The following is a 17,323-nucleotide window of genomic DNA, read 5'->3' on the forward strand; positions in this document are numbered from 1 at the left end:
TGGTTCTCTCCTCCACACCTGTTTCTGCCTTCGTGTGGGGAGGCTGGGGCCACGAGGTGACGGGTGGTGGGGAGAGGGGGTGGGATGCCCTGGCGCCGACCTGCACGAGGCGGTGTCCCTTGGTTGAAGATTGGTTGGAAGGTCCCTAGGCTTGAGGAGCTCGGCTGGAAACTGGTAGGCAGGGCTTAGGTAGGGGCGGGGCTGGTCTGCCTAGGGGTGGGCTATGGAGATTAGGCGTTCTCTAGAACCCGGCGGGGGCGCAGAGAGCTTCCACCGCCCCACCTGGCTCCGGCACCGGCAAATAGGGCTATGCCTACGGGGACGGGGCTCCGGGTGCGGGGCTTAGGCGTGGTGGGGTAGAGGCTGGGGAGCCTGGAGGCGGGGCTTGGGGAGCTCGCCCCACGTGGGGCGGGGCTCCAGCAGCCGCGGGATCTGCAGTTCGGACTGCCGGCGCCACAGTCGCCGCAGTTCCCTCCACTGTGGTGGCCCCGAGGCCCTGCGGGGAGTCTAGGGGTCGACTGGCCGCTCGGACTTGGCGCGGGGTTGGCCACGCCTCTCCCTACCTCGGTGCGGCCTAGACGGTCGGGGCCGCGGGGAAATGGAGCCCTCTCCCGCCACGGGGGGCTCTGAGACCACTCGCCTGGTGAGCCCCCGAGACCGCGGCGGCGCTGGTGGCGGCCTGCGTTTGAAGAGGTAGGATTGACCTGGGTCGGCCCTCGGCTGTGGGAGGGCGCCACCCTTCCGCCTTCCGTCCACTTCGTTGTCTCTCTCGGCCAGCTGGCCCAGCGCACCGCGACCCCTTCGGCTTTGTGGCGCTGCGTTCTGTCCCCTCCGGCCCGCCCAGCCAGCCCCGACCCCCGCCGCTCAACAGCCCGACATGCCTCCTCCTGGCTACCTTCTTTCTCCCGGTCCCGGGAAACTGCTCCTCGGACCGCCTCCCAAGCTTCCCGACCCCTCCGCCGACCCCGCCGCGTCTGACTTCCCCGCGAGCGACTGCCCCTCCGTCTGGCCGGAGTCCGCGCCAGGTGCCCCGATGTACGCGTTGTTCCGGGGTCGTAGGAGCCCCTCGCCGCCCAGGCCCCCGGCCCTACCCTCCGCGCTCCCGGGCTCGGGGCGTCCCCTCTGGAGTGGCCAGCTCTGGGCACCCGGGCCGACGATGGGCCCGGGCTCCGCAGCGGGTCTTCCGGGCTCCTGTGGGGCGGGCGGCCGCTGGGAAGCGAGGGGGCGGTAAGGAAGGAGCAGGTGCGGTCTGGGCGGCGGGGGTATTCCCGGCTACGCACAGACGGGGCCGGGGGCGGCGAGGTGTGAAATGAGGAGCTCGGAGCGGTCGGGACAGCGGGCCGGGGGCGGCCGGAGAACCGCCTCCGCGTCCCGCCGGCCTCCCGCGCCCGGCGCCCGCCGACCGCCTTGTCCCTCCGAGCGGCCGCGCCAGGCCCTCCCTGGCCACCTCCGCTGGCCATTTTGTCTGTTTGCCCACCGTTCGTTTATCTCGGGAATTTGACAGGGTCTCCGGCTTTTTCTCTTTCCTCATCTCTCCCTATCTTTCCTTTTCCCTCCCAACCCCTCTCTCTTTGTCTCGGGTGTGGTGCCTCTGTGGGTTTCTCGCTCTTTCCCTGGATGGGGGCCGTAAACCTGGGTGGATGGGGGAGTGGATGAGGGATGGGGGAGTGGAAGACTTCCGTCGGAATCTCTCCCGCGGAGGACTGCAGACGGGGGCAGCTGTGGCCCTGGCATCTCTTCATGTACCTTTCGACTCTGCTTCAGGCCAGTCTCCCTTCTACCCTACTCAATATTATTTGTTGTTCGTCGGGTGTTTCAGAGGGCCAGGGACAGCAAGTTGTCTTTCCTTCTCTGCACACAGCAGGTAGCTCCCCGCACCCCTACACACCAACAATGAGGCTTCTTTAGTGCCGAGTTAATGCAAAACAAAAGGGAGCAGCCTGTTGATGGGTGACTACCTTGATGCCTGGCCGCGCTGTGTCTTACAGGGCCAGGAAAGGCATCTTGCCCACTGCCTCAAAGCCACTCACCCTCTGTTTACTCTTCAGACCTGCATCTGTGACTCCCAGCTTGTTTTCATTCTCATATGACCATTAGTCACCAAATCCTGCAGTATTTTCTGGAAGAGGCTCTTCCCTACCTGCCTGCCTATCTCTAAGATTCTGCGCAGGGAGCCTCTGGCCTTGTCTGTACTGGACCCCTCCATCTCCTCTCTTCTCTTCCTCCCAGACTAGTCCATCGTCAAGGTCATCCATCTCACAGATCAGGAAAGATTAAATCAATCAGTGTGTCTCCCTTTATGTTACTTTGAGCCCATCACTTTCCTCCTCAGCCCTTCCTCTGGTTCCTCACACTTAAGCTCCAAGCTGCATATCTTGTCATTGTCATTCCATGTGTCTGGAGCTCCTTTCTCTACCTAGGTCTTCTCTTAAACATCTCCTCCTCTGTGAAGGTCTCCTCATCCCCTTTAGCGTTGGTCACTCCTTCCCCTGTGCTCCAAAGTCCTTTGTTCATAACCCTCCTGGCCCCAGCTTCTCCTCGCATAGTCAGACATTTGCGACACTTCTGCCTCTCCCACTAGATTGAGCTTCAGTACGTGTACGCTGCTTGGTAGTCTCATTGAGGAATGAGGATGGATCTCAAAGCCACCCTCATCTCCCGTCTCCTCTGGAAACACACCTGGAATCATACACACCCAGATTCTAAGTCTTGGAAGGGGATTCCAAGAAGTTAATCTACCTGCCGGCCCTTGAATTTTCCCTAGAAGCACCAAATGTGCCCCCATCTCCCTCATGGCTGAATTCGCCCATTGGGCAGAGCTGTCCTCAGCCAGAAGGCCCCAGGCACCCTTCCCCACTTTACTGCTGTGATCACATTTCTATCTGGAGCCTTCATTTTCTCTCAAGGGTATTCTTGTGACACCTCCATGAGTATTTCTAGAACTGTACTTTTCTATTTAGGTCCTTTATGCTGTGGAAGGTTCTGTTCTCCCTGGGGTTCAGGTTGGGTAGTAATGGGGGTGAGAATTAAGCCAGAAGGGACTGAAAACTCAGTTAGCCTGAGCTCAGCCTGTGCCCCAGGTGAGGCCCCCAGCCCTATTCATTTGTCCAGGGAGGCTTACTGCACTGTGCAGTTAAAGTGGCCTCTGCTGGGTGCTTATGGTCACACTGAGGTCCAGCTAACATGTGGCAGACTCCAAACCCAGCACTCCTCCTGCCACCAATCCCAGCCACATCAGTCTGCGCTCTCTCCTCCCCATGACAACCCAGCTCTGGAATCTGGCCATTAGTTCTCTGTGCCAGGAACTTCAGACTTTTTGGGTCCCAGCATTCTACTCTCCTCTTAAAGGGCCACGTCTAGCTGAATGTCTTGGAGAGGGAAGGTGAAGGACCTGGGAGTGGAGGCACCAGGAGGTAGGTCCAGCAGGGAGGCACTAAGGCCAGGACCATGTGCTGAGCCTCACGCCACACTTTGACACCACTTCCCCTTCCTATTGCCTTCGCCGGGCACGTGCACCTCCTCTTTATCAAAATCCTTCCCATCCTTCCAGGCCCTTCTCAGGGGCCTCCTTCAGTTGTGTCCCTGATTTCCTCATTACAGTCAGTATGTCCCTCTGAGCCCTGATAGTGCTTTAACTGCTCTAAGGCAATAGCTACCTTTTGCTACATCTCACAGTATTTAGGTACACATTTGTCTTGTTCACCAGAGGCTCCCAGAGATCAGAAAGGATATCCTATCCCACTTGTATTCTTCGTGTTGCCTATCATAATGAATTGATTTGGTTGAAGTTTAATCTCAGCTCAACCACCAACTAGCTGTGTGGCCTCCATGAGTCCTTTCCCCCTTTGAACCTCATGCTTCTAATTCTTTAATAAGTGGTAGACTAGACGTCTCTAAGGTGCTTTCCATGTGTGCTCTGAGATTCTATGGCTCTGTACGTGAAAGGAAAAGGGAAGCTGGAATCTGAGTTGTCCATTTAGCCCCATCTCTCCTGTGGCCCTCTGTCCACAAGGCCTCAGGAAAGGATAGAGAGGTGGGACATCTGATGAAGCCAGTCTGGGGGATCCAGAACTGGGAGTGAGAAGCAGGTTAGCCCTTGAACCAGGCCCCAGCTTGAACTGGGCCGCCTGCCTCAGTCTCTTCACAGAGCCCTCCGAGCCCCTCCCCGAGGAGCCCAAACCCATGGAGATGTCCTTCCACCACTGCCACAGGGACCCTCTGCCACAGCCAGGTCTCACCCCTGACAGGCTGCAGGCACAGAGGCAGCTGTGTGCCGCCTGTGCTGTGTGCTGCGTCTTCATGGCCGGGGAAGTAGTCGGTAAGTCGGAAAGCAGTTCCTCCAACACCATCCTCCGGACGCCTGCCTAAGCCACTTCCCACCCGGAGTCCCAGGAATGTTCCTGGGTGGAGATGCAGAGAAGGTGGGGATGGCTGGGACAGGGGAGGTGGGTGCCCAGGACTCAGGAAGTGGGAGAGGGCGAGGGACAGCACCAAGGGAATTCAGGGCTGGCTCATCAGTATGAACTGGTCTTGTAAAAGCCCTATTTTCTTCTTATTAAAATACGTTATTGTGGGGAATTCCCTAGTGGTCTAGTGGTTAGGACTCCGCGCTTTCACTGCTGAGGGCGCAGGTTCAATCCCTGGTCGGGGAACTAAGATCCCACAAGCTGCGCGGCGTGGTCAAAAAAATGTTATTGTAGAAAAACTAGAAAATGTGAATGAGTGAAAAGAAAAAAAAAACCCCAAAACCCACGTGTAATCCCATTACCACATTTTGGTATGTGTCCCCCCGTCTCTTTGCCATGCCTCTTGCCTCTGCACACACCGCCTGATATTTTCTAAAGGGACCAGACCATATATCGCTTTACCCTTACAGGTGGGTATTTGGCGCACAGCCTGGCCATTATGACTGACGCAGCCCACCTATTGGCAGATGTGGGCAGCATGATGGGCAGCCTCTTCTCCCTCTGGCTCTCTACCCGTCCAGCCACCCGTACCATGACCTTTGGCTGGCACCGCTCAGGTAAGGCCCCTGCATGGTCTGATGACCCACCCAATCTTGCCAGAAGGTACCTCTCAGGGTCCTGGACAGCCCTCTGATAGCTTGTCTTCCCCTGCAGAGACTCTGGGGGCTTTGGCCTCTGTGGTCTCCCTCTGGATGGTCACTGGCATCCTCCTGTACCTGGCCTTCATCCGCCTGCTGCACAGCGACTACCACATCGAGGGGGGTGCCATGCTGCTGACCGCCAGCATCGCAGTCTGTGCCAATCTGCTGTACGTTCCAGTATGGAGCAGGCACCGTGTGGGATTCAGGGCGAGGGCTCCTCCTCCAGGATGGGAGAGCAGGCTCTCCTCTCCCAGACATACTCGCAGCACGCACGTGCTGTTCTCATCTCTCTGCTCTAGGGATGCCTGAGAAGGGGCTGGGGTAGAGACCTAAAATTCAGAGTCAAAAGACCTTTGTTAAAGGCCTGCTGTGTACTGGCCACCCTGCTGGGGGCTGTCATCAGCATTGTCTCATTTAAAGCTCACAACCACCCCATGAGGTAGGTAGTATCACTTCTGGTATACAGTTAATCAGATAGATCCCACGAGGTGACCAGGGGACTTGCCCAGGGCACATAGCTACTTTAGTAGCAGGGCCAGGATCTGAATCCACGTCTCTGGCACCACGTATTCTTGCCCCCAGGCTGCATTACTTGTCTCTCTTGGACCGTATTGTCTTTTTCCTGGGACTGGGAAAATAGGGAGAAAATAGATGGAGAGAGGGCTCCTGGGGAGGTGAGAGGAGGAGGTGTGGAAATGGTCAGAGGAGCCTGGAAGCAGGCCACCTGGGCTGAGCTGCTCTGCCTCCCCCTCAGAATGGCCTTTGTGCTGCACCAGGCCGGGCCCCACCACAGCCATGGGTCCAGGGGGGCAGAGTATGCACCGCTGGAGGAGGGGCCCAGGGAGCCCCTGCCCCTGGGGAACACCAGCGTCCGGGCGGCCTTTGTGCACGTGCTGGGGGACCTTCTGCAGAGCCTTGGGGTGTTGGCCGCCTCCATCCTCATCTACTTCAAGGTACCATCTGTGCAAGCCTGCCCCAGCCTTCCTCCCCCAATTCCACCCCCCAGCCCCTCCTTCCCTGGACCCCCACCCACCCCACTCCATCTCCCAGCTCCCCAGGACTCCTGGCCCAGGGTTATAGTCCCTTTCACCCCAGCGGGGTTCTCAGGGGCCTCTCAGGTCCTGTTTGTCCAGGATGCCCCTAGGTCTTCCTCTGAAAGGTCCCTGATACCCAGGCTTAGAGCTTTCTTTCTCTACAGCCTCAGTACAAGGCAGCTGACCCCATCAGCACCTTTCTCTTCTCCATCTGTGCCCTTGGATCCACCGCTCCCACCCTCCGAGATGTTCTCCGCGTCCTCATGGAAGGTGAGTCAGACGCCACTGCTCCCCACCCCCCGGGGCCCTCTCTGACCTCACCCCAGGACTAGGCGCCTCTGTTTTCTCTGGAGAAAGTGTGGGGAGAAGGCCTATTGGTGGAAGGAGGATTCGGGGATGGGGTAAACTGTGGGGATCAACAGGGTGAGTGGTACAGGATGGGGGAGGTGGGGTCCTGGCCTCTGGGCAGGAGTGGCCCTGGCAATAAGGCGCGGTGGGTGCTGCTTGCAGGTACCCCCAGAAGTGTGGGGTTTGAACCTGTGCGGGATACCCTGTTGTCAGTGCCAGGAGTTCGGGCAACCCACGAGCTGCACCTGTGGTCCCTTACGCTTACTTACCATGTTGCCTCCGCACACCTGGCGATTGGTGAGTCCACACTGACCCCAGCCAGTTACTTTCCAGAAACATTTCTCCCTTCCCGTACCACCATCCAAACATAGGAAGATGGTCTGAATTAACTGTGAATGTTCCCATCTCTCTGTTTTTGTATCTCTCTCTCTCTCTCTCTGTCTCTCTGTCTCTCTGTCTCTCTCTCTCTCAGGGAGGTTTCACTCTCTCTGAAGTAGTGCTGGGAACCAGCAACCCTTTAAAAGGTCACTGGTACCTACAGGTCTCATCATGGGGCACAGTTAGGTAAATTATGGCTCCTCCACTCAGTGGAGTATCATGTAACTTTTAAAAATTGATGATTATGAAGACTGTAGGGCAACTAGGGAAAATGTTTATGGTATAATGCTAAGAGAGAAAGCGGAATATAAAATTTTAGCTACATTATGGTTCAACTATTTAAAATATATATGGTGACTCACAAGCTGACAAAGAATTTCTGAGTTTCTTCCAGATGCAAGAAGCAATCAGAGACATGCAATTTGGATGCCAAAAATATTATACTTTGTAGGATATTTGATGGTAACTCTAGAGGGACAATGAGAACAGAATATTTAACATCTGGAATGTCGTGGAAAAGCGGGTGGCATGGCTGCTGAAATACACAGCTGTATACTGATACTCAAAGAGCAGAAGAGAATAGAAAAATAATGGTCTAGTGTGTTAGCCTAGTCGATTAGGGATGAGTCTGTCCGATCTTTTTGACAGTTTTACACTGTTCATACAATATATAGAGAAAATAAAGCTTCCCATTCAATCTTGGCTTTCATGCCATGAAAACCCCTGGGTCCCCTTCACCCATCCTTATCTGGGCCCCTGGCTGGTTCCCAGTTCCCCTGGAAACCTGCTGCCTGCCTCTTATCACTCCCCCGCAGACTCCACGGCTGACTCTGAAGCCATCCTGGCTGAAGCCACATCCCGGCTCCACTCCCGGTTTGGATTCTCCAGCTCTACCCTGCAGGTCGAGCAGTACCAGCCTGAGATGGCCCAGTGCCTGCGCTGCAGGGAGCCCCCCCAAGCCTGAGCCACGGCCGCACCCTCACCCCACTGCCAGGCCCAGGCTCAGCCCTGGACTCTCAGCAACTGCCTCCCTGCTCACGGAGAAGGGACGGAGCTGGGTCCGTACCCTTCCTCTCTGCCCGCTTCCACCTGCCAACCCCCCAGCCCCAGTGGGCAAGACCAAAGTGTGTGTGGGGAGTGGGGCCAGGGTCAGGCTGAACAGGGAAGTCAGGGCAGTCGGGGTGTGTAGAAGTCCTGTGGTCCCTGCTCCCCGTGCTCGCGGGAGCCCCCAGCCTCCTTTCCGTGCAGTTCATTTGTCTGTGTGGCTGGCTGGCTGGAGGATCTGCCTGTCTTTGTGCTGTTGGTGTGCCTAAGCCTGGGGGAGGTCAGCAGGGGCCCCTCCCCATGTGGCGCTCTCTCTGTCTATGCAGGAGCCCCAAGGCCTGCACTTTGTCCGTGTGTTCTAGCCTTGTGTGTGTGTGTGTGTGTGTGTGTGTGTGTGTCTTGGTGCTGTGGCCTGTGTGTCTCTGTGCCTGTGTGGCTGTGCTATGGTCTCTATGAGTCTGCACCATCCATGTGTCTGTCTGGGGGTCTGTCTGGCCATCCCTCTGTTGGTGCTGTGCCCTCGGCTCTCCCAGAGAGAGGGAGGACTCCGCCAATAAACTTGTATCTAACTGCACCTTTCAGCCCCTGTGCTGACTCCTCAGGAGGGGGACACAGAACCGGTCACCTGGGAACGGATAGAATCCCTCAGCCAGAGTGACCTTGCACAGCTCCCCTACCCCCTTCCCACCCTCTCCATCCTCTCCACCCTCAAATATCCATTCTGATGTAGGCTGAAACCCGCCAGTCCCTTTACTGCCTTCCCCTACTTGGCAGTGTGCTCGAGCCTGGGTCCTTGGCTCAGGGAGATGCCCATTCGTTCTGGGCTTGGTTATCGGAGAAAGCTGGATGGCAAGGAGCTGAGGGATACTGGAGTCATTCTGAAAGGCTCCCGCAGGCCAGGGTGGCCTTGGGCTCGTTGGCGGGAAGCTGCAGCCATTTGGGAGAGAGGGGTTGGACCACGGTGCTGATTTGGCTTTGTTCTCAAGCTGTGTGAGGTGCTGGGGAGCAGCCCTCAGTCCCGACTGCCCCAGCCCTGCCTCACAGCAGCCAACCCCAAGTCCAGGTTTGAGCTGTGGACACCAAGGACCTCTTTTACAATTATCCTCTCTTTGCCTCATATACGTTGAATCATATATTTCGACAGATTTGACCTTGCAAATCTCTTTAAGGGATTGTTCATTTTCTCTTAAAAAAACATCAAGCCCTTTGTGCTTTTGTTTTGGATATAGTGCAGGAGTCCACCGGCCTTCGCATCCTAGGTTGATATAACTCCAGCCTGAAGCAAAGACCCGGAGCATTTTCATTAGCTCATGCATATTTCTGCAAGGCTTCTCCCCCAAAATGGAAATACCTTTATTATTAAATTGTGTTGATTTTTTTAAATTATAAAGGCCATATATGTTCACTTTAAAAACCTATCAAAGGAGGGAATTCCCTGGCGGTCCAGTGGTTAGGACTCTGTGCTTCCACTGCCAGGGGCATGGGTTCGATCCCTGGCTAGGGAACTAAGATCCCACAAGCTGTGCAGTGTGGCCAAAAATAAAAATAAAAACCTATCAAAGGAAAGTGTATAAAGTAGAAAGTGAATGATTCCCCTATACTCTTACTCCCAGAGAGAACTGCTATTCACAGCCTCTCTGCCCATATTATCTTGTATGTACAAAGACTTCTTCGTAATAACATAAGAGGATTACATTATAGGTGATAACATGTAACCTGCTTTTATGATTCAGCCATACATCCTGGGTGCGTCTTTCCACGTTAATACATGTAGATTTCATTACTTGTTTTACGGTGTGGTCTTTGGACCGGTTGAAAATAGGCCTCCCCATTCTGATCTTCAGCTGGGGGCCCCTCGACCAGGATGGGTGAGTTGCTGCTGGCCTGAGTCTAGCACGGGAAGCTGGGCACAGGCAAAGGGCTAGCAGTCCCTCACACTGGGCACCAAGGCTGCCCCAGCTGCTGTCCATGCTTTACTAGTTCCTGCTACTTTCTCATTTTACGACTCATTGATTACAGGCCCCAAGTGACAGGATGGGGGTGGGGAAGAGTGAGGAAATAGGGGAAAACGAGGACTAGATTTTTACCCTATGAACAGCCTTAAGCTGCAGCCCTGCCCTATATGCACAAGGCTGGATCCTTTTGCAGGAGAGGGAACAGAATGTTCAGGGCAGGAAGAGACCTCACAACACATGCAGTCCATCTCTGTCCCATACCCCTGCAAAATGAAGAGGAAGCTGAGGCTCAGAGAGGGAAAAGGACTTCCCCAAAGTCACCCAGCAAGTGACAGGGGCAGGTGCAGAGCCTGGGCTCTCACTGCCACCCAGGCCCTGAGGGGCTCTAGCACAGTTGAGTTTCTCAGCAAAACTCTTTTCGGCTCCTTCCCAGCAACCTGCTGCTGCTGGCTAGCCCATCCTGGGGCTCTGCGCTCAGGCTCCTTGGTTCTGCCTCGGCCTTCTGCTAATACTCTGGTCACTGGTAACCCCTCTGTATTCCAGCTTTCCTAATTATAAACAGAGGGGTTACATGACGTTGTGGGTACAAGTGTGCCTGGTATACAGAGGGCATGTAGGAAAAGGTTACCTTTTGGGTGGAATCTATGAGGGATTTCAGGGAAAAGGGTGACCCAGCACCCTGACAGCAGGGACAGGAACCAACATTTATTGAGCATACACTTGGTGCCAGGCGCTGTGAGGCAGACAGTATTATCTGTGCCTTACAGATGGAGAAACTGAGGCTTACCTGCCCCAGATCATGCAGCTAATAACCGTCAGAGTTGAGATCCAAATTCAGTTCTGGCTGCACTAAGTCCCCAGCCCTTTTCAACACCACCCTGCTTTTCCACCCCACTCCAGGCGTTGCTCTGTCAGAGACAGGGAAGTACAGAAGAATCGGGAGCATTCTCCTCCATTCATAGGGCATTCCCCAGGGAGTCCAGGAACTCCTTATCTGCAGGAGCTGCCTGCACACCCCTATTATCTCCCTGACCCACCTCTCCACTTGCTTATCCAGAAGGCCCTTTCCCCTTGGTGTCCTTCCTTGATGGTAAAAATGAGTGGTGGAGGCAGAGGTGAGGACAGAGGGCCGGAAGGGAGGCGTGGGGACAAGGGGAGGCCTGAGGAAGAGCAGAGCGGGGGAAGGGCCCATCCATCAGCCCAGCCCTGGCAGCTCTTTACACAGCTGGTTAACCAGGGGAGGAGAGGGGAGAGGGCTGCTCTCGAGGTGGAGATGTACCAGAAAAAAGGGAAAGCCAGAGGAAGATGAGGTGGACAGGAGGGAGGGCTCAGTGCAGTTGTAGGAGCGCTTGAGAGAGACCAAGGAGTCAGACGGAGAAGCCAGAATGGGAGGCTGTGGATTGGAGGGCCTCCTGCTGCAGAGACAGGGCAGGTGCTGAAGGGGAAAATCTGGGCAGCTGGGCAGGCCCTGCCCTCCTCAGGGAGCTGCTCACCTGGGGGGCCGCTGGGCCAGCTGGCCATGGGTGGGGGGCCGTGCTTTCCTGTTTGGGGGGCGAGGGCTGAGGACCCGGCAGACCAGGGAAGCAGCCTGTCTGTGGTCAAGAGCAAGCTCAGGGTGATAAAGCGGTGTTCTCCTCCCTCCAGTGACTCTGCCTCCCCTTCGGGGACTTCCCTAAGCGGTGGGCCCATCCTGGCTGCCTTGAGCCACGCTATCAGAGGGGGAGCAGCGCCTCCATGAGGCCTGTGCCGTGGTAGCAGCCCAGGCAGCTGGAAGACTGGAGGGAATCACAGGACCCTGAGTCAGGCTGGGAAGACCCCTGCCCCTATTCCTGGCAGATTCCCCCACCTCTGTGGAGAACTGCATTTAGGGAGTTTCTTTTATTTATTGATTGACTGACTGATTGATTGGCCTCGCTACTTGGCTTGTGGGATTTAGTTCCCTTACCAGGGGACTGGGCCCTGGCAGTGAAAGTCCTCACCACTGGACTGGTAGGGAATTCCCTAGAGTTTCTTTTATACTAGAAGGACTCTTCCTCCCCAACTCTGAGTTCCCTGGGCCTCCCTGTCCCTGCTCTGAGCCCCCTGGCCATCCCATCAGCACCTGGTCAACACTTTCCAAAGGGTGCTGGGCAGTTCCCTGGGTGCCTGTGGGGCAGAGCCTGAGGCCGCACGTGCAGCCACGATCACAAACGATCCCACAAAGTGGGCCCTGTTGCCAGGACTGATGAGAGAAAGTGGGTGGGGAGCGTGAGGAGGAGGGCCCCAAGGTTGCCAGAGCCTGCGCCCCACTCCTGCGCCCCATTCCCCACCCTCCCTCTGCTGCTCTCTGGCTACAGCATCCTGAAGCCCCCGGAAGCAGCCCCAGGCCTGGGCGATGCTCACTCCGAGGGCAGGTCTCCTCCTGTCTGGGCTGACGCTCTGTACCCAGCACCAATGCAGAGGCCGTGGTAGCCTCCTGGGGAAGGGCACATCACAGCCCGCTCATGAGCTGTTCCCAGCCTCTCCTCCTGAGCCAGAAATCCTACTCCCTCTGTTACCGAGCTGATACTGCTCACTGCACAACAGGCCAATAAAATCAAGAGATGAGTTGTTGGGTCAAGGAATAGTGACTTTATTTGGAAAGCCAGCATACTGAGAAGATGGTGGACTGGTGTCCCAAAGAACCATCTTAACGGAGTTAGAAATCAGGCTTTCTTCTTTCTTTCTTTACTTACTTACTTATTTGGCCGCACTTCGCGGCATGCAGGATATGGGATCTTAGTTTCCTGACCAGGGATCAAACCCCCTGTACTGGAAGGTGGATTCTTAACCACTGGATCACCAGGAAAGTCCCTCAGGCTTCTTTTATACTAAAAGGAGAGGAGCTGTGGTTGTTTGCTGCAAACTTTTTGGTGCCTGAATGCTTTGTTCTTGCAGCTGTTTAGGTAGGTCTGGTCACAATGTTCCTACAAACCTCCAACAAGACAAATGTTATTCTCTGTTCTGCAACTTTTTAATCTCTATATGAATGGAAAAGTGTTATACCTTTAAAGGTCAGAGCTCTGGGGCTATCCTGTATATTTCAGGCTGTAGGCAACATTCTTAACTTGTAGCAAACCTAATAGCCTACAAAGGTTAAAAGTAAAAACAACAACAACAAATAAAAGAAAACAAATTAAAAAAAAGCTAGATCCAATGTGGAGTCAGATTTGTTCTTCCCTATTACATTTCTAGAAGATTTTATGGTCAATTCCTAAGTGGAAGCCTCATAACTGGAGAGAAGAGAAGTGCAGCCATCCATAGCCTCCCCCATCCTAGCCTATAGCTATGATCCTAGGGAAGGCTGCAGGCTCTGATACAGAAGAGTTTCCATTCTTAAAATCTTCCCAGAACAGAACAGGAAAGCTCTGTGTAGGTGGGTCTCCAGGTGCACCCCTTTTGAGTTTTCCTATCCTGTTTGGTGCTGTGCCCATGGCACCTGGTGGCAGGGTTTACTGCCTTTCTCTCTGACCCAAACAGTCTGAACATCCATTTCCATTCTCTCGTTCCCTTTGGCTCAACCAAGATAGGCTATAAATTTTCAAAGGACGGTAGACAAAAAGCCTAGGGAGAAACAAAAGGGAAGCGAATCCAGGAACTAAAAGACAGCTAAAGCCTACCAAAATACGCAGGTTTCAGACGTTACCACAGCAAACTTGCCTTTTCCCTGACCGTGGAGTCTGCCCAGAGCTCACCTCCCGGCTCTGGTCCACCTCGCCCACCTGCTGCACCAGAGCAGGGTTCAGATCAGGACCCAGTCACACAAGACCTCTGGGAGGCACAGCAAGTGGGTGAGGTTGCCCTGCAGGTTGCTTATGGCCCCTGAGGGAAGGCGCTGCTTTCCTCATGTTTGCCTCCCCAGCACCAAGCTCGCAGCCTGGCACTTAGTAGACTCTCAGGAACGACGGCTGGTGAAGGAATGAACGGATGGAAAGATGGGGAAGGAACGGGCGTGGGGTCAATACAAGCCCATTAGGTGCCATCTTAGTCCCCGGGCCCCCAGCCATTGGCCAGCAAGCCAGTGCCTTACGGGCTAACTCCCCAGGGCAAACCTGTACCACCCTTTGGTGGTAGCTGTTCAGGAGTCTGTCAAGGAGGAAGTAATTGCTATTTGTAGAGAGGGTCCTCCAAGGTGGGTGAGGTGCCATGGCCCTGCCTGGGCATTGCCTGCCTAACCCTACCACAAACTCACGACGTCTAGCTTCCCCTTTGAGCCCTGCTTGGTGATCCTTTTATGAATCTCCTGAGGATCCATCACAGCTTTCCCAGCCTTTTCTAGACTTTCAGGTTCTAATCCCTACACCTCTTTTTTCCTTGGCAAACAACCCTCAGCTTCTAAGCCAATACCTCACTAAGCCCATGAACGTGGTGTCCACCTTCCCACTCACAAAGCATCAGACCGAGTCTGTGCCCCAGACTGCATTCTCTGTGGCCTCCTGCAGGATCTGATCCTGTCCGTACCTCTCCCCATATCTCACATATCTGAGATGCTGGGCCTCTTTGAGGGCTTTCTTCTGAACTCTTCTCCAACCCTTTCTGAGGTTCAGGTTTTAGCTGACAGCTTTTGCTCCCATTCTCTCGGTGAATAATACAGAGGCACAAATTTAAAGAGCTTTCATTACCTTTACGTTGATGATTCGGTCAACAGATGCTTATTAAGCACCAACTCTGTGCTCAGTACTTTTCTAGGTGCTTGGGATACATCAGTGAATCCCGTCTCTGTCCTCGGGGCACTTAACGTTATCACATCTAAATATCATTTACCTCTGTTGCACTTGTTTCAATTCCCCAGCTTTGTTATCGACGAGACATTTCCATAGAGATGTCCCACAGCAGCTGAACAGTATCCTGCCCAAACAATTCATCCTTTCCCACCCCAAGCTGGTCTGTACCCATCCCCGTTCTCCTCAAGAGCCCACCCCACAGAGCCACCCTTCACTCTCCTAGCCCTAGTGTTTTATAACATCCATTCTCGTCTCTTCTCTTCAGCCAGCATCTGCTTCTAGTGCCACAACATCCTACCTGGCTTCCCTAATGGTGGCATGGCTGCTACCCCCAGCTCTTCCGGCACTCATTCTCGACCCCGCACCATCACCAGCAAGGTCCCCCACAGTCTACAGGGTATCGTCACAGAATTACACATGCCTACCGATGCTACACTGGCAACTTCCAACTCTACCCTTTCAACTTAAAGCCCTAAGGTGCACTGACTTACTGGCCCACGGTTGCAGGTCATTAGTGACAAGTGGCAGGAATAGGATGAGGGTGCTCAAGCTCCAAGTGGAATACCTATCTTGAAGGGATTTTCTTCTTCACTAGGATATAGGCAGTGAAGAGTTGGGGGAAATTATTTTGCAAGGAAATAAGCAAATACATTAGGTCAGACCTCTTTTCACAGGGGAATATATTTAAAGAGTTCATCCAAGAGTAAGTAAAAAGGAATGTTAAGGCCTTCCCTGGTGGTGCAGTGGTTGGGGGTCCGCCTGCCGATGCAGGGGACACGGATTCGTGCCCCGGTCCGGGAGGATCCCACATGCCGCGGAGCGGCTGGGCCCGTGAGCCATGGCCGCTGAGCCTGCGCGTCCGGAGCCTGTGCTCCGCAATGGGAGAGGCCACAACAGTGAGAGGCCCGCGTACCGCAAAAAAAAAAAAAAAAATAGAATGTTAATAGTTGTAAAGTGCTAGAACAGTGCTTGGCACATAATTAGAGCCATGTTAACTTAAAAAGAAACAGATCAAATCTCTTAAGTATCTCAGGAGGAAGGGAGACCAGGAAACTTTATTAACTTTATGTGGTTAACGATAATCACATGGAGCACAGGAGGCTGTTTCGTAATGAATGTGGGACAGTCTCAGACATGGGTGTTTTCTTTAAAGGTCTGTTTTCATTTCTTGCTGAGTCTCTTTTTACTTCCCAGTGTCATAAGACCTCCTTTCTGGTTGTAGGAGAAAGAAGTTTATTCAACTTAGAGCTGTGTTACAATTAGCAGAGCCAAAGAAAGGGTCAGGGCAGGGACACCTCCCACCACTTAGCAGCTGAGTGGCATGTGTGTGCCTCTTGGCAGCAAACGCCGCTTCTGCTGAGGACAAGCCTCCCTGAGTTCTGTGGGAATCTGTGTGTGACAGATTCCTAGTACTTGGGAAAATAATCTCTGACTTGTTCGAATAGCATAAAAAGGGTAACTGAAGTCCTAGAAAGGAGTAGAAGCGTTCTAGAAATGATACTCTCCTTTCCAACCAACCAGGTCCTCCAGGTACCTGAGGGAGAACTCGTCAGGGTCAGGGGTTTGAAAAGCCTGGGAAGGACTAACATTAGGGGGATTGGGGACAGCTCAGCGACCCAGACGAGCAGACGATGTTATACCTAGTCCCACCCTTCTTCAAACAGTGCCTGTGGTTATAAGCTCCTATTTCTGTTGGAATCTACATCCAGACCTCTTCCTCTGGCTCATCAGACTCTCAACCCTAACAATATGCCTAAAAATATGGAGCAGAAAGGTCCTGCTGGGTCTAGGTGTATGTCCTCACTGTGCTGCAGACACAGAACTACCACTCCTATGTTCAAGCTGGAAGGCAAGATTCTGCACCCTCCTCCCAGCCACCCGGCACAGCTTGCCCCTTCCTCAGGAACCAGCCCAAATTCCAACCCCGTGGATCCTTGTGACACCAGGAGACCCGTGCTGGTCTCTTCTGAGAACCAGCTCCCCACACACACCTGAGACTTGTTCTCTGGTGGTTCAGATTTGTGTGGCTTGTCTCTCCCACTGATTTTGAATGCCCTTAAAGCCTGAAATAACTTCTTCCTTTTTAACAGAAAGGTGAGTTTGAAGTCAAGTGGTCCTGATATGTGAATCCTAGTGATGTGACTTTGGTTAAGCCACCTGGTAATCTTCTGAGTGTGTCGCGTCTGTAAAACGGTTGGACGTTTGGCATAGGATTAAATATATGTGGAAAGTTCCTGCTCGTGCTAAGTTTTCAAAAAACGAGTTCCATCTCCTTTTCCCATCCCTGCAACTTGCTAATAGCTCTTTGCACAAAGCAGGTTCTTCCTGAATGATGTTGGAGCAGTTTGGACCACCGTGTGCCAATTCAATCTGTAGAAGTCGCTGGATGTCTCACCACCTAAGAGGCCTCAAAGTTGAGGATGAGAATTACCTTGTTCATCCTTATACTCCCACTGCACATGGTGCTTTGTACCCAGAGGGTGTAAGTTAGCCTGCTGGATCCAGAAATTTAAGGCTGCGCAAGTTCATGAAATGGAAGAGCTCACGCACTTTGAACGATCCACAGAAGCCCTAGTGTGCAAAGATACCTGAGCTACTCCACCTCAGCCCCCTAGCCCAGGGTTCCCAAGCGAAAGTGCTCCTCAGCCCCCCTTACCCTAGTCCAGGCTGAGAAGTCCAGTGAGGCAGGCTCCCAGGGACAGTAGGTAGGAGGGG

The 17,323-nt window shown here is 54.0% G+C and overlaps 1 protein-coding gene across 1 annotated transcript; it reads left to right on the forward strand.

Annotated features, from left to right (window-relative positions):
• The first annotated feature begins 465 nt into the window (after positions 1 to 465).
• On the forward strand, positions 466 to 8,492 carry SLC30A3 (solute carrier family 30 member 3). The gene is made up of 8 exons (XM_065891046.1): positions 466 to 693; positions 4,137 to 4,318; positions 4,877 to 5,023; positions 5,121 to 5,274; positions 5,862 to 6,060; positions 6,306 to 6,411; positions 6,652 to 6,786; positions 7,683 to 8,492. Exons 1-8 carry the CDS (start codon positions 599 to 601, stop codon positions 7,829 to 7,831), a joined length of 1,167 nt encoding a protein of 388 aa, XP_065747118.1. The 5' UTR covers positions 466 to 598; the 3' UTR covers positions 7,832 to 8,492.
• Positions 8,493 to 17,323: the final 8,831 nt, after the last annotated feature.

The sequence above is a fragment of the Phocoena phocoena genome, chromosome 14 (genome assembly GCF_963924675.1).
Source record: "Phocoena phocoena chromosome 14, mPhoPho1.1, whole genome shotgun sequence".
In the NCBI taxonomy this organism is placed as follows: Eukaryota; Metazoa; Chordata; class Mammalia; order Artiodactyla; family Phocoenidae; genus Phocoena; species Phocoena phocoena.